The sequence below is a fragment of the Papio anubis genome, chromosome 2, assembly GCF_008728515.1.
Source record: "Papio anubis isolate 15944 chromosome 2, Panubis1.0, whole genome shotgun sequence".
NCBI lineage: Eukaryota > Metazoa > Chordata > Mammalia > Primates > Cercopithecidae > Papio > Papio anubis.
The window spans coordinates 92,900,254-92,922,495 of record NC_044977.1 but is presented as its reverse complement, the minus strand read 5'-3'; the positions used below and the strand labels follow the sequence as shown (position 1 = coordinate 92,922,495).

The window sequence follows — 22,242 nt, the reverse complement described above, 5'->3', positions numbered from 1 at the left end:
CTTGCTACATTGCCCAGACTGGTCTCAAACTTCTGGGCTCAAACAATCCTCCCACCTCGGCCTCCGTAACTGCTGGGATTACAGGTGTGAGTCGCTGGGCCCAGCCATTTAACATTTTTGTTTCCTAATAGTTTTCCTAAAAATTGGCAAGGCATGGTGGCTCATACCTGTAATCCCAGCACTTTGGGAGGCCAAGGCTGGTGGATCAACTGAGGTCAGAAGTTCAAGATCAGCCTGGCCAAGATAGTGAAACCCCATCTCTACTGAAAATACAAAAATTAGCCAGGTGTGGTGGCACGTGCCTGTAATCCCAGGTACTTGGGAAGCTGAGGCAGGAGAATCACTTGAACCCAGGAGGCAGAGACTGCATTCAGCCAAGATCGTTCCACTGCACTCCAGCCTGGGCAACAGAATGAGACCCCGTGTCAAGGAAAAAAAAAAAATTAATGTGAAAAACAGTAAGGTTTTCATAGTAAAGTCACAGCACTGAAATAGGTATGAAAGAACTGTACTCTGCATATCAGTGGTTCAAAGAATATCCATCTCTAAGATGTTTCAACAAAGTAAAACAGGCCAGGCGCGGTGGCTCAGGCCTGTAATCCCAGCACTTTGGGAGGCCAAGGCGGGCGGATCACCTGAGATTAAGAGTTCAAGACCAGCCTGGCCAACATGGTGAAACCCCATTTCTACTAAAAATACAAAAATTAGGCAGGTGTGGTGGCGCGTGCCTGTAGTCCCAGTTACTTGGGAGGCTGAGGCAGGAGGATCGCTTGAACCCAGGAGGTGGAGGTTGCAGAGAGCCAAGATTGCACCACTGCACTCCAGCCTGGGCAACAGAGTGAGAATCTGTCTCAAACAAACAAACAAACAAATAAATAAAGTCAAACAATACCCCAGGAAAAGGAACCAGAAGTCTCTAAAGCTACCACAAATCCAATACTAACACCCCTTCTTCTCAGTGTCAAATTGTCTTCTAGTGACACCTACTGCACGAGTTGTGCCTTCCACAAGTTGTGCCTTACAAGGAATCACGGGTAAATATCTAAGCGACTGAACTTCTCAAAGGATTAAATGATATAAAATGTCAAATCATCCACCCTCAGAAAAGCGGACTGAACTATAACTGTTAAGATGCTTAAGGCCTGTACTTTACACTACCTACCATCTGTGGATTAACAGTTATTTAAGAATATTAAACAGGTCAGGTGTGGTGGCTCATGCCTGTAATCCCAGCACTTTGAGAGGCCAAGGCATGTCACCTGAGGTCAGGAGTTCGAGACCAGCCTAGCCAACATGGAGAAACCCTGTCTCTACTAAAAATGCAAAACTTAGCCAGATGTGGTGGCAAGCGCCTATAATCCCAGCTACTTGGGAGGCTTGAGGCAGGAGAATCGCTTCAACCCAGGAGGCAGAGGTTGCAGTGAGCCGAGATTGTGCCACTGCACTCTAGCCTGGCCAACAGAGCAAGACTTTGTCTCAAAAAATATATACACATATTAAACAAAATGAGTTTTCCATAGGAAAACCAACGGCTACATTAAATTCTGCTGTGATGATATTACACTTCAGATCTAGTGGGCAAAATCAGCTATACCACTATCCTTCTGCATGGGCCACTTTAAATCTTAATAACCTTTTAAGATTTTCATACCCCTTTTTGGGAGGTTATTAGCTTCTGAGATGGCTGTTACAGCCACTTAGGAATTTTCACCTGATGGCACATCAGCCATCAGGTAGATGTGAAAGTTCCTAAGTGGTTTGTATATGACAATTTATTGATGAAGATTTAGTAACATTTAGGCCAAGAAGACAGACTTAACGGTGAGAAATCATGCCAAAGAAAATACCTCTTCATTCTTGGTTGAAATCCGCTGACGAAAACTCACAGGCTTCCTATTTTCATCCACCTCATAATCCTCCTCATTCATCCATTCATTGAAAATATCAGTGTCCAAAATCCATTTCACATGAACCTAAAACCATATCAAATCATGAATATCTACATAAATAACAAAATCACTCAAGGTTTTAAAGTATTGAAAAGGAAACACGCTGATTTATTTTCAAAGCCTCAAATGCATAAAACACATTAATAATGTAATACTACTAATGATATATGAGGTATACTCCGGAGCCTAGTTTCCTTCCTAACAATGTGATACCATAGTAAGTAATCATTCCCAGTCTTAAACTTCTGATACTATAATCTACAGGGCAATAAATGTCTAAAAATCCTTCAGTAGTACTTCACAACATTACATGGTTCATGAGTCATATGGCTTACTCCTTTACTATTAGATGATAGTATAATTTCAACATTTAATTTCCAAAAATAGTTAAAAATAGAAAAATCTGGAAGAAGAGTACAAAGTAGTGCTTTTGTTTTGGACTACTCTTGCAACCTGTACAATTAATTTTTTTGTTTTGAGATGGGGTCTTGTTACAAAGGCTGGAGTGAAGTGGTGCAATCATGGCTCACTGCAGCCTCAACCTCCTCAGCTCAAGCAATCCTCCTGCCTCAGCCTTCCAAGTATGTAGCTAGGACTATAGGGCACTTGACATTATGCTCAGATAATTTTTTTTTTGGTAGCTCAGGCTGGTCAAGCAATCCTCCTGCCTTAGCCTCCCAAAGTGCTGTTATTACAGGTATGAGTCACCATGCCCCACAAAGTTTAAATTATTTCCACTTCAAAAGTTGACTAACAAGTCAGTGTATGGACTCTTACTACATTATGGTAGAAATGATTAATAAAGTAAGTCTACATCCTTCTAAAAGTCACAGAGGCACTGCTTCCAAGCTTTCCAAATGACATCATCAGTGATGTTCAACTCTACTCCTCACACTCCTCTCTCACAAACCACAATCTGACCTGCCTTTGGATTCTCCTCAAACATCAAGCACTGCAGACATCTCATCTAAGACCTAGATAATAAAGTCTTCATAGCCATGCATATCTTGTAAATGGATGACAGGAAAGGGAAACCAACATTCTGTATCTCCTTAGAGAGACTGCTTAGAAAACAGCTGAGAAAAGCTATTAGATTATTATAATAATTTTTTTTGGCCGGGCACGATGGCTTACACCTATAATCCCAGCACTCCAGGAGACCGAGGCAGGCAGATCACCTGAGGTCAGGAGTTTCAGGCCAGTCTGACCAACCTGGTAAAACTCCGTCTCTACTAAAAATACAAAAATTAACCAAACATAGTAGCGTGTGCCTGTAGTCCCAGCTACTTGGGAGGCTGACGCATGAGAATCACTCGAACCCGGGAGGCAGAGGTTGCAGTAAGCCAAGATCACACCACTTCACTCTAGCCTGGGCGACAGAGTGAGACGCCATCTCAAAAAAACAACAAAAAAAGAGATTATTATAAGATTTTTTTTTTTTAAATCATTTACCTTCCATGGCTTTTCTGGAATTGGTGGATCTTCAATTTCAGCATCAACATCATTACTATGGACCCAAGTATCATAGCTATAAAGGAACAGAAAAGAGAAAAACAAATTAGAGTCAAAGGTAATTTACTAGAAAGACTTTTACAAATAATAAGAACATATTTTAGAAATACTACTAAAATCCCAGCCTGGTCAATATGGTGAAACTGCGTCTCTACCAAAAAATACAAAAATTAGCTGGGCATGGTAGGACGTGCCTGCAGTCCCCACCACCCAGGAAGCTGAGGTGGAAGAATCGCTTGAACCCAGGAGGCAGAGGTTGCAGTGAGCCAAGATCATGCCACTGCACTTCAGTCTGGACAACAGAGTGAGACCCTATCTCGAAACAAAACAAAACAAAACAAAAAACTAAAAGAAATACTACTAAAATCTATTAATAGCAACTTATTAGACACTTTTCTCCTTACTATTCTGCCAAGAAAGCTCCTCTGTAGAGGTCACCAGTAAATAACGTATATATTGCTAAATCCGAAGTTGAAGACTGAGACCAAAAAATTTTAAACAGCTGCTTGCTCTTTCCTCAAAGCATTTCCCTCACTTGGCCACCAAGAAAGTACTATATCACCTAATAGTCCTTATATTCACCAGCCTCTCTTCAAGTTTCCATGCCAGTTTCTGGTCTTAGTCCCAAACGTCTTCAACCTTCAAAAGTTCCGAGGTTCAGTTTTTGCAAAAATCCTTCTCCCCTGCTAATTTCATTCATTCCTATAACTTTAAATACACACTGATGACTTCAAATTTTATGTCAGCACTCTCCCATGTATTCTGAACTCATAAATCCAACAGCCAGTTCCACATCTCCTTGTGTAGAACGTCTAACAAGCATTCCAAACCTAACATTCAAAGCTCAACTTGCAATGCTACCCTGGCCCCAGCAATGTACTCTAGCCAATCATTTCCACTTCAGTAATGGCAACTTTATCTTTCCTGCTGTTCAGGCCAAAATCATTGGAAACAGCCTTGATTCCATTCTCAAGCACATCCTGTAATCAAACCAACTGCAAATGTGACCAGCTCTAACTTCAAAAGTATGTCTAGAATCCATCTAATTCTTACCCCTCCACTCTGCTCACTGGTTTTCCGGCTTCTGCCATTGGTCTCTTGGTCTCTCAAGAGTTAATTTTTCACATAGCAACCATAGTGATCTTTTTGAAAACTAAGTCAGTCCACATCACTCCACTGATCCAACCCTTCCAACAGCTCTCACCCAATGAGAGTGAAAGAAAAAAACCTAATGATGGCTTGCCATGGCTTCAAGATCTGATTATCCGATGGAGACACTGACCCCATCTCCTGCTCTTCTCTCCTTACTCATGTTATATTTGAGTCACACAGGCTTTGGTAACATTATTCCAACATGCCCTACTAAGCCTGCATACACTCTACACAGACTGGTCCCTCACTGCTGAGATATCCATATAGCTTAGTCTCTCATTTCTTCACATCTCTTTGCTCAAGGAGCCTCTTTATCAACAAGCTCTAAGTTAATGACATAAATCAGGCCACCTACTCCAACAAAATCATAAAATAAGCATAACATTTTTCACCAAAATAAAACACTGTGAATATCACTATACTGACCAGTAAACTATGAAACCAAATGACATCTAGTATGATGACAAATATCAGCTTCCTTTTAGTCACCATTCAGAAGTCAGTTCAAAAGCATATAGAACCTGGCCAGGTGCAGTGGCTCACGCCTGTAATTCCGCACTTTGAGAGGCCGAGGGGGTGGATCACCTGAGGTCAGGAGTTCAAGATCAGCCTGGCCAACATGGTGAAATCTCGTTTCTACTAAAAAATACAAAAATTAGCAGGGCGTTGTGGTGGGCGCCTATAATCTCCACTACATGGGAGGCTGATTCAGGAGAATAGCATGAACCTGGGAGGCGGAGGTTGCAGTGAGCTTAGATCACACACACGACTGCACTCCAGCCTGGGTGAGAGTGAGACTCTGTCTCAAAAAAAAAAACCTCAATCTTATACTCTTCCAGTCTTGATTAGAAATCCAAATGTGGGCAGAAGTGAGGGCACAGGCCATAGTTAATTTTTAAAAGGTGAATTAACAAGACCCCTTGAGAAGACAAGACCTGAGCCAGCTGCCACATCTTAATTTGATAGATAAAAGGTGAGCAAACAGGCTACTGTCTTAAAATGTGTTACAAATGTGTTATTTTGGAATTTATACCAACTCTATACTTATGTAGCTTGTCATCATAAATTTAAGTTTCCACTGAAGGGTTTCAAAGGGCAAACTGCTTTCCTATCATAGTTGCTGAAATATTAAAAGGTGTTTTTGGATGCAAGGACTACTGACTTGAAGCCTTTAGACTAGAAGTGCTTTACAGAAAGCACTTATTCAAATGATGTTTTAAAAATAAGCTGGGCCTAGTGACATGTACTTTAGTCCCAGCTAGTAAGCAGGCAGAAGAATCCCTTGAGCCCAGGAATTTGAGGCCAGTCTGGGCAACATATTTTTTAAAAGTAAAAACTAATCCTTAGAGGACGGGAAGTTATTCACTTAAATTTGTCAATTATGGTTCACACGAGACTGATTACAAAGGTGACTTGATTTAGTTGTAATTAACTCGAACTACATAAAAAGACGGCATATACTCTTAAAATGTTGAATGAATCTAAAGACAAACTTCCTTCTTTTAAAAATATAATTACAAGTAAAATAAACTTAAATAGACTAACAGAAACAATGCAAAACCTGACGTTATGTTTCCTGATAAAGAACACACATATATGCAACAGTCTTGTTCCTCCCTAATTAAAATGGAATCTGATTAACCTCTAGATCCGGCTACCAATTTAAGGGAAATACAGAGAACAGAGTAATCCATTCAAATAAACCACAGTGCTGCCACTGAAAAACTCCATACTGTGGTAAACAAAACATGACAAACCAACTGGTTTCTAAAACCAGTAAGGTTTTAAGAAAGGGGAGGTCATGAAGACAGAAGAAAAACCTATACAACTATAAATTAGAAAAGTACTTAAGTACACCAACTAATCCCAACAGGTAGATTTTACCTAAATTCTAATTCAAACAACTATCAATCAATCAAATGTGTCATTTAATTGACAACATTGACTGGATTTTTATTTTTATTTGAGACAGGGTCTCGCTCTGTTGCCCAGGCTAGAGTGCAGTGGCATGAACTCAGCTCACTGCAGCCTCAACCTCTGGGGCTCAAGTAATCCTCCCACCTCAGCCCCGTCCCAAGTATCTGGGACTACAGGCACATATCACCACGACTGGCTAATTTTTGTATTTTTTGTAGAGACAAGGTTTCACCACGTTGTCCAAGTTGGTCTAGAACTCCTGGCCTCAAGTGATCCTCCCACCTCAGACTCCCAAAGTGCTAGGATTACAGGCATGAGCCATCGTGCCCAGTCATGATATTTTATATTAAGGAACTGTTTGGGGTTAAGATGACAATGGTATTATTACTTTGAACTGTTTGAGGCCAGGAGGTTGAGACCAGCCTAAACAACACACAGAGACCACCCCCCAACCAAAAATTAAAAAACAAGGCACCTATGGGTGGCACATGCCTGTAGTGCCAGCCTCTAGGGAGGCTGAGGTGGGAGGATCACTTGAGTTGTCTTCATGCCACCGCACTGCAGCCTGGGTAACAGAGCATGACCTTGTCTCCAAAAAAAAAAAAAAAGTCCAGGCATGGTGGCTCACATCTATAATCCCAGCACTTTGGGAGGCCAAGGTGGGTGGATCACCTGAGGTCAGGAGTTTTCAAGACCAGCCTAGCCAACGTGGCAAAACCTCATCTCTACTAAAAATACAAAAATTAGCCAGGTGTGGTGGCTTGCGTCTATAATCCCAGCTACGCAGGAGGCTGAGGCATGAGAATCGCTAGAACCAGGGAGGCGGAGCTGAGATTGTGCCACTGCACTCCAGCCTGGGAGACAGAGTAAGACTCCATCTCAAAAAAATTTTTAAAAAGAGAGAATGTATTTCTTTTGAAACACATAATAAAATACTTATGATTCAAATGGTGTTTGGGATTTGCTATAAATAACATGAGAAGACGAGAAGTAGATAGAAGTAGAGGTTAAAAAAAAAGTGGGGGTGGTGGCGAGGGATAAAAGACTACAAATAAGGTGCAGTGTATACTGCTTGGGTGATGGGTGCACCAAATCACCATTAAAGAATTTACTCACGTAACCAGATATCACCTGTACCCCAATAACTTATGAGAAAATAAAATAAAAACATAAAAATTAAGCAGGTGAAAGAAGACTGACTAGACCTGTAGAAACCACAACGAAAATCTCCACTTTACTTGACAAGAATGAAGTGAATACTAAAGCTGCTCTACTACAGGTTTAGAAAAATAAAGTACAAGGAATGTTATCCCTATTTCCATGTACACTATGCAGGCATTAATATTAAATAGTTTTTATTTAATAAATAAAAAAAATTTTTTTTTTGAGACAAGAGTCTCGCTCTGTCTCCCAGGCTGGACTGCAGTGGCGTGATCTCGGCTCACGGCAAGCTCCGCTTCCCGGGTTCACGCCATTCTCATGCCTAAGCCTCCCGAGTAGCTGGGACTACAGGCACCCGCCACCACGCCCGGCTAATTTTTTTGTATTTTTAGTAGAGACAGGGTTTCACCATGTTAGCCAGTATGGTCTCGATCTCCCGACCTCATGATCCGCCTTGCCTCAGCCTCCCAAAGTGCTGGGATTACAGGCATGAGCCATCACGCCTGGCCCCACTATTTTCACTAATATCTAGCTCTTGTTTATAATAATCGTTATACACACTATAGATACTGAAACCAGTATGGGTTATAACATGTAAAGCCACAACAGTACTAGGCAAATACATTTCTGATGAGAAGAAAAACTCAATTTTCGACATAAATTAATTTCATCCTTAATGGTTTGGCATGAGTAGTTTTTGAAAAAAGCAAACTGATCAGACTGGATGTGGTGGCTCACACCTGTAAACCCAGCACTTTGGGAAGCCAACGCAGGTGGATCACCTGAGGTCAGGAGTTCAAGACTAGTCTGATCAGCATGGTGAAACCCGGTCTCTACTAAAAATACAAAAATTAGCCAGGCATGGTGAGGCACACCTGTAATCCCCGCTACTAGGAAGGATGGAGGCAGGAGAATCACTTGAACCTGGGAGGTGAAGGTTGCAGTGAGCCAAGACTGTGCCATTGCACTCCAGCCTGGGTAACAGAATGGGATTCTGTCTCAAAAAAATTTAATCAGTAATAAACACTAGAAAAAATTCTTTATTTTTTGAAGACAGAGTGAGACTCTGTCACCAAGGATGGAGTGCAGTGGCATGATCTCGGCTCAGTGCAACCTCCGTTTCCCAGGTTCAAGTGATTCTCAGGCCTCAGACACCTGAGTAGTTGGGATTACAGGCGTGTGCCACCATGTCTGGTTAACTTTCTATAGTTTTAGTAGAGATGGAGGTTCACCATGTTGGCCAGGCTGGTCTTGAACTCCTGACCTCACATGATCCACCCACCGTGGCCTCTCCAAGGGCTGCGATTACAGGCATGAGCCACCGTGCCCGGTAAAATTCATTTCTTAAAAGAAACAAATATAAATTAGCAACCTAATACCACACAGACTTTCTCGGCAAATACATAAAAGACACCAGGTTTTTTGGGTTTTTTTTTTGAGACGGAGTCTTACTCCGTCGCCCAGGCTGGAGTGCAATGGCGCAATCTCAACTCACTGCAACATCTGCCTCCCGGGTTCAAGCAATTCTCCTGTCTCAGCCTCCCGAGTAGCTGGGATTACGCCCGCCACCACGCCTGGCTAATTTTTTTTATTTTTAGTAGAGATGGGGTTTCACTATGTTGGCCAGGCTGGTCTCGAGCTGCTGACCTCATGATCCACCTGCCTTAGCCTCCCAAAGTGCTGTGATTACAGACGTGAGTCATCACGCCCAGCGCTGATATCGATTTTTTTTCAAAGATAAATAAAGCCATTTATGGCTTATTCATTCATGATTTAATGGTGATCTCATTAAATTCTGTACCTTAAGAAAATAGTCAATGAAAGACTCTGGAAGAGTCTGAAAGACTACACACAAATCAACAAATTGTCACTATTCAGAAAATAAAACTATAAATAGATGTGCCTTCCTTTCACAGAAATCTTTATACCAGGTCTCACAGCAAATGAACATTACCTGTCTGGGTAAAAGCCCCAATGCACTAACACTTGCTTGTCTTTTCTCATCACCGGTCTCAACCATTCTTCTGAAAGAGAAAAAGAAAAAAATTTTACTCAAACTGACAAAATAATGAAGAAACTATTATTTTTAGCCTTAATTTTTACTAAGATGTTTTAGTTTGCTAATGAACAACATTTTTCCAACATGCCATTGCTGGTTTAGAAAGAAAAAGTTTTCAAATTGAGTACTATCTACCAGATTAAAGGGAAATTTCTCAGTCTTTCAGACTTACCAAACTGTAGGTCTACTATCCATCACTCTTGACAAAACCAATTATCCACTGTGGTAAAATACTCCCATCCCATTCTCCTGCCAGCCTCCCCTCTCTCTTCTACCCAAGTAATAATCATCATATTATTTAATGCTTCACTTCCCATGGTGAACCTCTCATCCCTCTTTCTGTGAGGCTTAGCAATTATTACACATCTTTCCAGATGTAAACTGTACTTCATCTCATTGATGAAAGTTTTACTAACTACTCTGCTTCCTCTAGATTCCCTTTTTCTGATGTTCTGTAAGTTATACAGTGCTACATCAAAGTTTTTATCAAAAATACTATTTTTACTATTCTTTAACTGCCTCATACCTATTAATTTAGCCCTCCCAACAAGAGTGTAAGCAATGTGATTACATATTGTAGACTTTTTTTTCAAGTTTCCTTTCCAAAGATAAGTGCAAATTACACAATAAAGTGATTTTCATTCTAATCATAGTTAAATTACCTCCACATTTCAACAATGGTTATCATGTGCTTCTTTGGTAGTCTGAATTTAGCTTAGAAAATGTATGCCTAATAGCAAGAGAGAAGTTCTGAACAAGCCCCCTTAAAGCCCAAGAAAGAGAAAAAAAAAAGAAAAAAAAAAGAAAAAAAAAAACCAGACCTTAGTAAATTAGCCAAGTAAAAATTACTTTCCAGTGCTGCTTTTAACAAGATATAGCCTTGTTTTCACTGAATAAAGCCATGAAGCCCCTACACCTGTGCTGTTTTTAAAGTATACAATGACTCACCTAACCATCTCAAAAGAAAGTGAAAGGGGGCCAGGTGTGGTGGTTCAAGCCTGTAATCCCAACACTTCTGGAGGCAGGGGCAGGAAGATCACTTGAGCCCAGGAGTTCAAGACCAGCCTGGGCAACAAAGTAAGATTCGGTCACTTAAAAAATTTAAAAATAAAAATAGCTAGGCGGCCGGGCGCGGTGGCTCAAGCCTGTAATCCCAGCACTTTGGGAGGCTGAGACGGGCGGATCACGAGGTCAGGAGATCGAGACCATCCTGGCTAACACGGTGAAACCCCGTCTCTACTAAAAAAATACAAAAAACTAGCCGGGCGAGGTGGCGGGCGCCTGTAGTCCCAGCTACTCGGGAGGCTGAGGCAGGAGAATGGCGTGAACCCGGGAGGCGGAGCTTGCAGTGAGCTGAGACCCGGCCACAGCACTCCAGCCTGGGCGACAGAGCGAGACTCCGTCTCAAAAAAAAAAAAAAAAAAATAGCTAGGCATGGTGGTGTGCATCTATACTTCCAGCTACTCAGGAGGCTGAGGCAGGAAGATCACTTGAGCATTATAGTTTGACGCTGCAGTGAGCTATTAATAAGTGCACTCTTGCTCTTCAGGCTGGGCAAGAGTGAGTCCCCACCTCAAAACAAAAGGTGAAAATGACAGAATCAGGTCCTGTTCCCTAACCTGGTAACTCAACATGGCAGAGGAAAAAAGAAAAGAAGGGGCCAGAGGATCTTTCTAAATCCCCACTACCTAAACTACCTGTCCCGTTCTGTTAAGAGTGTCTTGGTGGTATTCTGACTAGTAAAAGCTGACTTTCAGAATACTGATTATCTTGTCAAAGACTATGTACTTTAATAAGAAAAACAAGAAAACATATCTTTCCTAACCACAGCTGACTTTGATACAAATTTTGACTTTTTTTTCTTTTTTGAGATGGAGTTTCACTCTTGTTGCCCAGGCTGGAGTGCAATGGTGTGATCTCGGCTCACCGCAAACTCTGCCTCCCAGGTTCAAGCGATTCTCCCGCCTCAGCCTCCCAAGTAGCTGGGATTACAGGCACGCGCCACCACGCCTGACTAAGTTTTTTTATTTTTAGTAGAGACAGGGTTTCTCCATGTTGGTCAGGCTGGTCTCAAACTCCTGATCTCAGGTAAACTATCACCTTGGCCTCCCAAAGTGCTGGGATTACAGGCGTGAGCCACTGTGCCCGGCCAAAAAAATTTTTGATTTTTATCAAGATAATTTTTTTTGGTTTTTTTTGTTTTGTTTTGAGACAGAGTCTCGCTCTATAGCCCAGGCTGGAATGCAGTGGCGCGATCTCGACCTCGGCTCACTGCAAGCTCTGCCTCCTGGGTTCACACCATTCTCCTGCCTCAGCCTCCTGAGTAGCTGGGACTACAGGCGCCCGCCACCGTGCCCAGCTAATTTTTTTTATTTTTAGTAGAGACGGGGTTTCACTGTAGTCTCGATCTCCTGACCTCGTGATCTGCCCGCCTCGGCATCCCAAAGTGCTGGGATTACAAGCGTGAGCCACCGCGCCCGGCCAAGACAATTTTTTTAATTGTCTTTGAAAAATTTCCTAATAGCAGAAACAACAAGAGGTGTGAGATGTAAACTCACTCTCTTCCCAGGTATTATAAATTTATACCCAGGAATTAATTTATAGAAGTATGGCTGAATGACAAGAGTAAGGCCAATGCCATTGAAAAATGAATTACTTACATATCCCAAAAGAAGGGAAAGAACATACCATGCAGAGCCACTGCAGAGGCATCACAATAGTCAAGAGGTAGAAGACAGGAACAAGGGGAAGCCTAAGCCAAAGCCTGTATTGGGGTTTCCATAGAAAAGGTAACACGGGGCAGAGTAAACAGTTTAGGGTGGGGATGGCTGAATAATTCCAAGAAACACTGGGGCACAGAGATTGTCTCTAATTGCCTAGTACCTCGCCCTGGAATGATTTAGAAAAGGGGAAATATTGGTTTGGTGTGTGAGTTAGATAAGAAGATGGTTACAGCTACATACTCAGATTGGTTGGTTTACATATGAAAGATGTGCTCCTAGAGAAGTTATTATCTTTAGAAATTAGCTAGCCCTCAAAAGGGCAATCTCTCCCCAGGGCATCAAATGCCAGAGCAACACAAATACAGAAAATAAAAATATACAGTTAATATAATAATTAGTATAATATAAAATACAGTTAATTAGCATATCATACAGTTAATATAATAATTAATTGAAATTAGCTTAGCTAGAAGAACAGAATTGGGTTTTTTTGTTGGGTTTTTTTTTTTTTTTTTTTTTTTGAGACGGAGTCTCACTCAGGAGGCTGAGGCAGGAGAATCACTTGAACCCGGGAGGCGGAGGTTGCAGTGAGCTGAGATCGCACCACTGCACTCTAGCCTGGGTGACAGAGCAAAGACTCTGTCTCAAAAAAAATTAAAAAAAAAAATTCCTGGCCGGGCGCGGTGGCTCAAGCCTGTAATCCCAGCACTTTGGGAGGCCGAGACGGGCGGATCACGAGGTCACGAGATCGAGACCATCCTGGCTAACACTGTGAAACCCCGTCTCTACTAAAAAATACAAAAAACTAGCCGGGCGTGGTGGCGGGCGCCTGTAGTCCCAGCTACTCGAGAGGCTGAGGCAGGAGAATGGCATAAACCCGGGAGGCGGAGCTTGCAGTGAGCCGAGATCCAGCCACTGCACTCCAGCCTGGGCAACTGAGCAAGACTCCGTCTCAAAAAAAAAAAAAAAAAAAAAAAAAATTCCACTGTATGTATATGCCACATTTTGTTTATCCACTCATCTAATTATTTTAACTTAGGTTTTAGATATTTTCCTCTTTTACCAATAGGAATCTTCTTTTTTTTTTTTTTTTTTGTAAGAGAGAGTTTCACTCTTATTACCCAGGCTGGCGTGCAATGGCGCAATCTCAACTCACTGCAACCTCCGCCTCCCAGGTTCAAGCGATTCTCCTGCCTCAGCCTCCCGAGTAGCCAGGATTACAGATACCTGCCACCATTCCCGGTTAAATTTTTGTCGTTTTAGTAGAGACCAGGTTTCACCATGTTGGTCAGGCTGGTCTTGCACTCCTGACCTCAGGTGATCCACCTGCCTCAGCCTCCCAGAATGCTGGGATTACAGGCCTGAGCCACAGCACCAGGCCTTGTTTTTTAAGACATAAGATTTCACTATGTTGCCCAGGTTGGAGTGCAATGGCTATACACAGGCACAATTATCACACACCACAGCCTCAAACTCCTGACCTCAAGTGATCCTCCCACCTCAGCCTCCAGAGGAGCTGAACACAGGCACATACAACCACACCTGGATTTAACCACCTTATTAGTCCGTTTTTTTTTTTTTGAGATGGAGTCTCCTTCTGTCGCCCAGGCTGGAGTGCAGTGGCGAGATCTTGGTTCATTGCAACCTCCGCATCCCAGGTTCAAGTGATTCTCCTGCCTCAGCCTCCCAAGTAGCTGGGGTTACAGACAGGTGCGAGCACACCCGGCTAATTTTTGGTATTTTTAGTAGAGATGGGGTTTCACCATTTTGGTCAGGCCGATCTCAAACTCCTGACCTCAAGTGATCCACCTGCCTTGGCCTCCAGAAGTGCTAGAATTACAGGTATGAGACACCACGTCCAGGCCTTATTAGTCTTTCATAAGAACCACTGACATTGCTGAATATCTCACTAATGTGTATTTTCTACATCATTGATTTTTGCTCTTTTATTATTTCCTTTTTTCGTTAGGTTTAATTTGGTGGTGTTTTTCTAACTTCTTGAGAAAGATGTTTGGACCACTGATTTCTAACCTTTCTCTTTTCCTAATATAAAGAAATAAATGTTCCTCTAGGCACAGCTTCTACTACATCTTTTAAAAGTTAATGTTGGCCGGGTGCAGTGGCTCACACCTGTACACCCAGCACTTTGGGAGGCCAAGGTGGGCGGATCACAAGGTCAAGAGATCAAAACCATCCTGACCAACACGGTGAAACCCCATCTCTAATAAAAATACAAATATTAGTTGGGCATGGTGGCGGGCGCCTGTATTCCCAGCTACTCAGGAGGCTGAAGCAGGAGGATCTCTTGAACCCGGGAGGTGGAAGTGGCAGTGAGCTGAGATCACGCCACTACACTCCAGCCTGGGCAACAGAGACTCCATCTTAAAAACAAAACAAAACAAAAACAAATAAACAGCTGGTTATTCTGTTTAAGACTTTGAGGATATGACATAAAATCCATATGGTATGATGTATGAGCTTATCCGTTCACAACGCAAAACCAACTTACCATCATCTTGTGAGGAAGAATATGGGTAAATGTGGTGGGAAGCTTTTGACTTCTCATCCGTAAATGTTCCCTGGAAAGCAAATGAACAAAAACCACAAAAATAAAGCACATGGTAAATGAACTATGGGATCCCAGATACAAATTCCATACAAATTCTAAAAGCATGGTTTTACTTATAGACTTTATTTAAAAAGTATTGCTTATTTTTAGTCAAATAAAAAAAATAGTGATTAACAACAATAAACCAAGAAATTGTCTACACAGTTTAGACTGCTGTATAGAAAAAGTAATTCGAGCATCCATTAGCTAGTTCTCTACAGATCTCTCTCTCTCTGGGTACCCATATCAGTAATATGGGTACTACTAATTCTTTTTTTTTTTTCCTGAAATGGAGTCTTGCTCTGTCACCTAGGCTGGAATGTGTGGCAGCACGATCTTGGCTCACTGCAACCTTCTCTATCTCCTGGGTTCAAACAATTCTCCTGCCTCAGCCTCCTGAGTAGCTGGAATTACAGGCACCTGCCACCACACCTGGCTACTTTTTCTACTTTTAGTAGAGAGGGGGTTTCACCATGTTGGTCAGGCTGGTCTTGAACTCCTGACCTTAGGTGAGCCGCCTGCCTTGGCCTTCCAAAGTTCTGGGATTACAGGTGTGAGCCACTGTGTCTAGCCAGGTACTACTACTTCTTAAAATTACTTCCAAGGTCATCACAAATTATCATTATTTAAAGTGAATCAATGCCGTTTCTGGCCTTGAGCCATAAGCTAGGACTATGTGCAAGCATAACACAGAAATATTGTCAAGTTCAGTTTCAGATCACTGTGATAAAGTATTACAAAATTAGTTGCACAAATTTAGTTTCCTGACGTATATAAAAGTTACATTTATGGCCAGGTGTGCTGGCTCATGTCTGTAATCCTGGCACTGTGGGAGACTGAGCCGGTGGATCACTTGAGGTCAGGAGTTCGAGACCAGAGTGGCCAACACGGTAAAACCATGTCTCTACTAAAAATACAAAAATTAGCTGGTGTAGTGGCACATGCCTGTAATCCCAGCTATTTTGGAGGCTGAGGCAGAAGAATCACTTGAGCCCAGGAGGCAGAGCTTGCAGTGAGCCAAGATGGCACCACTAGTTTGGGGGACAAAGTGAGACTCCGTCTCAAAAAAATAAAAAATAAGTTACATTTAGGCCAGGCGCAGCTGCTCACACCTGTAATCCCAGCACTTTGGAAGGCTGAGGTGAAAGGATCACTTGAGCCTAGGAGTTCAAGACTAGTCTGGGCAACATGGTGAGACCTTGTCTCAAATTTAAAAATTAGCCAGGCAGGCTGGGCGCGGTGGCTCAAGCCTGTAATCCCAGCACTTTGGGAGGCCGAGATGGGCGGATCACGAGGTCAGGAGATTGAGACCATCCTGGCTAACACGGTGAAATCCCGTCTCTACTAAAAAATACAAAAAAAAAAAAAAAACTAGCTGGGCGAGGTGGCAGGCGCCTGTAGTCCCAGCTACTTGGGAGGCTGAGGCAGGAGAATGGCGTAAACCCGGGAGGCGGAGCTTGCAGTGAGCTGCGATCCAGCCACTGCACCCCAGCCTGGGTGACAGAGCGAGACGCCGTCTCAAAAAAAAAAAAAAAAAATAGCCAGGCAAAAATGCCTGTAATCCCAGCTACTCAGGAGGTGAAGTGGGAGGATCACTTGAGCCCAGGAGTTCAAGGTTGCAGTGAACTATGATTATGCCACTGTACGTTAGCTTGGGCAAGAGAGTGAGAGAGACCCTGTCTCTCAAAACAAAAATCAAAAGTTATGTTTACACGGTTTTAGAAAACAACGTACATACCTTAATTTAAAAATATTTTATTGCTAAAAAATGCTAACAATCACAGCCGGACCCAGTGGCTCACGCCTGTAATCCCAGCACTTTGGGAGGTCGAGGCGGGTGGATCGCCTGAGGTCAGAAGTTCAAGACCAGCCTGGCCAACATGGTGAAAACTGTGTCTACTAAAAATACAAAAAATGAGCTGGGTGTGGTGGCAGGTGCCTATAATCCCAGCTACTCAGGAGACTGAGGCAGGAGAATCCCTTGAACCCCGGAGGCAGAGGTTGCAGCGAGCCGAGATCACGCCATTGCACTCCAGCCTGGACAACAAGAGCAAAATGCCACCTCAAAGAAAAAAAAATAAATGCTAACAATCATCTGAGACTTAAGCAAATCAGTCTTTTTGCTGATAGAGGATACTGCCTCAATGATGCTGGCAGCTGACTGATCAGGGTGGTGGTTGCTGAGGGTTAAGGTGGCTGTGGCAATTTCTTAAGATAAGTCAACAGTAAAGTTTGTCACATTAGTTGACTACTTTCACAAACGATTTCTCTGTAGCATGTGATGCTGACAGCATTTTACACACAGTAGAATTTCTTTCAAAACCCTGCTGTTTGCTTTATCAAGTAAATTTATGTAATATTTAAAATCCTTTGTTCTCATTTCAACAATGTTAACAGCAATTATGCCAGGAGTAGATTCCATGTCAAGAAAGCACTTTGTTCATCCATAAGGAACAACTCTTCCATATGTTCAAGTTTGGTCATGAGATCACGGCAATTCAGTCACATGTTCCGGCTTCAATTCAAATTCCAGTTCTCTTATTTGAACCACGTCTGTAGCTAAAGTCTTTAACCCCTCAAAGTCAATCATGAGGGTCAGAATCCACCTCTTCCAAACTTCTGTTACTGTTGATATTGTGACCTCTGATGAATCACATGTGTTCTTAGTGGCATCTAGAATGATGAATCTGTTCCAGAAGATTTTCAATTTACTTTGCCCAGATCCATCATACGAACCATTAACTATAGCAGCTATATCTTTACAAAATGTATTCCTTAAGTAACAAGACTTGAAAGTTGAATTTCTCCTTAAAACATGGCTGCAGAATGGAAGTTGTGTTACTATGCATGGAAATAACATTAATTTCCTTGTACATCTCCAACAGAGGCTTTGGTGACTAGGTGACTGTCAATGAGCAGTGGTATTTCAAAAGAAATTGTTTTTCCTGAGCAGTAGGTCTCTACAGTGGGCTTAAAGTATTCAGTAAACCATACTGTAAATAGATGTGCTGTCATCTAGGCTTTGCAGTTTTGTTATGGAGCACAGGCAAAGAAGATGTAGCATTATCTATACGGCCTTTGGATTGTAAGAACTGCAAATGACCATTGGCTTTAACTTACAGTCACCAACTGCATTAAGCCCCAAAACAGCCTGGCTGAAGCTTTAAAGCCAGGCATTGACTTCTCTAACTATGACATCTTATAAATATGATGCATAGCATCTTAAAAATAAGACGCTAAATAGCATCTTATTTTAATAGAAGACTATCATTTACACTGAATATATGTTGTTTGGTGTAGCCAGCTTCACCAATTATCTTTGCTCAATCTTCTGGATAACTTGCTGCAGATTCTACATTAGCACTTGTTGCTTCACCTTGTATTTTTATGTTCTGAAAACGGCTTCTTTCCTTAAACCTCATTAAGCAACCTCTGCTACCTTCAAACGTTCCTTCTGCAGCTTCCTCACCTCTCTCAGCCTTCACAGAATTGAAGAGAGTTAGGCCTTTGTTCTGGATTAGAATTTAGCTTAAGGAAATGTTGGGCTGCTTTGATCTCCTATTCAGACCACTGAAGCTTTCTCAGTATCAGCAATAAGCATGTTTTGCACCGTATCATCTGCATGTTCACTAGAGTTCCACTTTTAATTTCCTTCAAAAACTTTTCCTTTGCATTAAAAACTTGGTTGTTTGGCTTAAGAAGCCAAGTTCTCACCTTATCTTGGCTTTTGTCATGCCTTCCTCACTAAACTAAATCACGACTAGCTTTTGATTTAAAGTGACAGATAAGCAATTCTTCCTTTGACTTGACCAGCTAGAGGTCATTGTAGGGTTATTAATTGGCCTAATTTTAATACTTGTGGGTCTCAGGGACGAGGTAGAGAGAGGAGTAGCCAGTCAGTGGAGAAGTCAGAACACATACATTTATCAATTAACTTCACCATCTTCTATGGGTGTTGTGCTAAACCAAAGCAATTAAAATAATATCAAATAGCATCTATCACAGATCACCATAACATATACAATAATACTAAAAAAGCCAGGAGTGGTGGCTCGCACCTGTAATCCCAGGACTTTGGGACGCCGAGTCGGGGAGGATCACAAGGTCAGGAGTTCAAGACCAGCCTGGCCAACATGGTGAAACTCCGTATCTACTAAAAATACAAAAATTAGCTGGACGTGGTGGCGGGTGCCTGTAATACCAGCTACTCGGGACGCTGAAGCAGAGAACTGCTTGAACCCAGGAGGTGGAGGATGTAGTGAGCTGAGATCGCACCACTGCACTCCAGCCTGGGTGACAAAACAAACAAACAAACAACTAAAAAAATTTGAACTATTGTGAGAATTACCAAAATGTGATACACAGACACAATGTGAGCACATGCTATTGGGAAAATGGCACCAACAGACTCGCTTGACACAGTTTCCACAAACCTTCCATTTAAAAAAAGGAGTGGGGGGGAGTGTGTGCTGCAGGGTGGGTTCCATGGCTCATGCCTATAATCCCAGCATTTTGGGAGACCGAGGCGGCAGGGAGAATCTCTTGAGGCCAGGAGCTTGAGATCAGCCTAGGCAAGACCATGTCTCTTCAAAAATAAAACTAAACTAGCCAGGTGCAGTGGAGCACGCCTGTTGTTAAAAAAAGAACAACAAGAAGGCCGGGCAAGGTGGCTCATGACTGTAATCTCAGCACTTTGACCAGATCACAAAGTCAGGAGTTCGAGACCAGCCCGTCCAATATGGTGAAACCCTGTCTCTACTAAAGAATACAAAAATTGGGCCGGGCACGGTGGCTCAAGCCTGTAATCCCAGCACTTTGGGAGGCCGAGATGGGTGGATCACGAGGTCAGGAGATCGAGACCATCCTAGCTAACACGGTGAAACCCCGTCTCTACTAAAAATACAAAAAACTAGCCGGGCGAGGTGGCAGGCGCCTGTAGTCCCAGCTACTCGGGAGGCTGAGGCAGGAGAATGGCGTGAACCCGGGAGGCGGAGCCTGCAGTGAGCTGAGATCCGGCCACTGTACTCCAGCCTGGGCAGCAGAGCAAGACTCCGTCTCAAAAAAAAAAAAAAAAGAATACAAAAATTAGCAGGGCGTAGTGGGACATGCCTGTAGTCCCAGCTACCTGGGAGGCTAAGGTAGGAGAATCGCTTGAACCCGGGGATTGGAGTTTGCAGTGAGCTGAGATCACGCCACTGCACTCCAGCCTGGGAGACAGAGTGAGACTCTGTCTCAAACAAAGAAACAAAAAAGAACAACAACAAAAAAGAAACAAAGTAATAACAATAACACCTATATCATTAGAATTCTTTACAACTGAATTAACAAATACAATGAATTAAGGCATTGGGAACACTGAAGGTACTCAATCAATGTGAGCTGTTGGTTCATTTACTTATCATCTTGTAGAGGTTTTGCCTTGTTACCCAGGCTGGTTTTGAACTCCTGGGCTTAAGCAATCTGGCTGCCTTGGCCTCTCAAAGTGCTGGGACCACAGGCGTGAGCCACGGTGCCCAGCCTGTTAATTCATTTAAAATGCTTACACATAAAGGCCTGATCATCAAATCAATGAAGGTACTATTATTATGACCTATTAAGGTCTCTTTCCTAAGATTCTAAGAAGCCAGTTAGACCTCTGCATCCCTCTGGAGGGTATGCCTAGAAAACAATCACTAAGGCAGGTTTCATCAAAAATATAACAGCTAAGGCCGGGCACAGTGGCTCACGCCTGTAATCCCAGCTCTTTGGGAGGCCGAGGCAGGCGGATCACAAGGTCAGGAGACCGAGACTAATACAGTGAAACCCTGTCTCTACTAAAAATACAAAAAAAAAAAAAAATTAGCCAGGCAAGGTGGCATGCATCTGTAGTCCCAGTTACTCGGGAGGCTGAGGCAGGAGAATGGCTTGAAGCCGGGAGGCAGAGCTTGCAGTGAGCCAAGATTGCACCACTGCACTCCAGCCTGGGTGACAGAGCGAGACTCCACCTCAAAAAAAAAAAAAAATATATATATATATACATATATAAAAAACAGCTAAATATTCAGCATAAATTGTAGGACAATACATAAAATGTTTCCAGTACAACCTGGTAGCAAAAAGAGTAGGTAATTTCAGGTTCAAGGCAAGAAACAGCAATCAATTTGTTCCACTCCTGTCCTGGTAACATTCCACATATAAACTGCATTTGACAGTCAATCCAATAAAAAGATACTCCAAAAGAGAGAGGTTTAAGGGATCTGTTCAAAGCCATAATACTAGTAAAAAGAGGAACTGGACTTCAGATTGCTCAATGTGATAAAATAATTATATTACCTTACACTTTGAGATATCATATATAAAAGAATGAATATACTCAATCTTTAATTGTATGCAGTACTAGAAACATTAACTTTCAGAACATGCAAGATATTTTACTAAATGCTAAAACATAATTCAATTGGTAATCTCTTTTGCAGCAGGAAAAAAAGACATTTCATGAGGCTTCTCAACCAATTCTAAGGATACATAAAACTCTGTCACACAAGGAATGTTTCAGAAAATTATCTTCTACATAAGTCTCCTCAGCTAGATTACTATGTGATGGGCTTAATTACAGTTTAGTCACGTGTAATCGTAAACTTACATGTAGTAAATAACCAAAGTCTCAGCCTAAAAGGAAGTCAGAAGAAGAAGGCTAAGATGTCAGAAGACAGTACTAGTACATTTGTATCAAGACAAAGTAAGCTTGAGGGGGCAGAATTTTTCCGAGACACAGTCTCGCTCTGTCACCAGGCTGGAGTACTGTGGCGCCATCTCAGCTCACTGCAACCTCCACTTTCTGGGTTCAAGCAATTCTCCTGACTCAGCCTCCCCAGTAGCTGGGACTACAGAGGCGCATCACCATGCCCAGCTAATTTTTAGTAGAGACGAGTTTCACCATGTTGACCAGGATGGTCTCGATCTCTTGACCTTGTGATCCACCCGCCTTGGCCTCTCAAAGTACTGGGATTACAGGCATGAGCCACCACGCCTGGCCATCAATTGCTTTTTTTTAAATCATGTATGTAACAGAATACATAAAATGCGGGGTTAAGGGAGACACGATTACTTGAAAGTAATATGTCATTTCTTCCTACCAATTATGTTACCAACTCTATTTGACTTTATAATCTCTGTGATGTA

The 22,242-nt window shown here is 42.3% G+C and overlaps 1 protein-coding gene across 5 annotated transcripts in view; it reads right to left on the bottom strand.

Moving 5' to 3' along the window:
- Positions 1 to 22,242, bottom strand: part of SMARCC1 (SWI/SNF related, matrix associated, actin dependent regulator of chromatin subfamily c member 1) — a 198,865-nt gene that overhangs the window by 121,665 nt on the left and 54,958 nt on the right. For all 5 annotated transcript variants that reach the window (XM_021934459.2, XM_031663388.1, XM_031663391.1 and 2 more), the window contains 4 exons: positions 14,983 to 15,052; positions 9,646 to 9,715; positions 3,402 to 3,477; positions 1,848 to 1,973 (listed from right to left, as the gene is read on the bottom strand). In XM_021934459.2, coding sequence (XP_021790151.1) covers positions 1,848 to 1,973; positions 3,402 to 3,477; positions 9,646 to 9,715; positions 14,983 to 15,052 — 342 coding nt within the window. The remainder of the gene's footprint in view (positions 1 to 1,847; positions 1,974 to 3,401; positions 3,478 to 9,645; positions 9,716 to 14,982; positions 15,053 to 22,242) is intronic.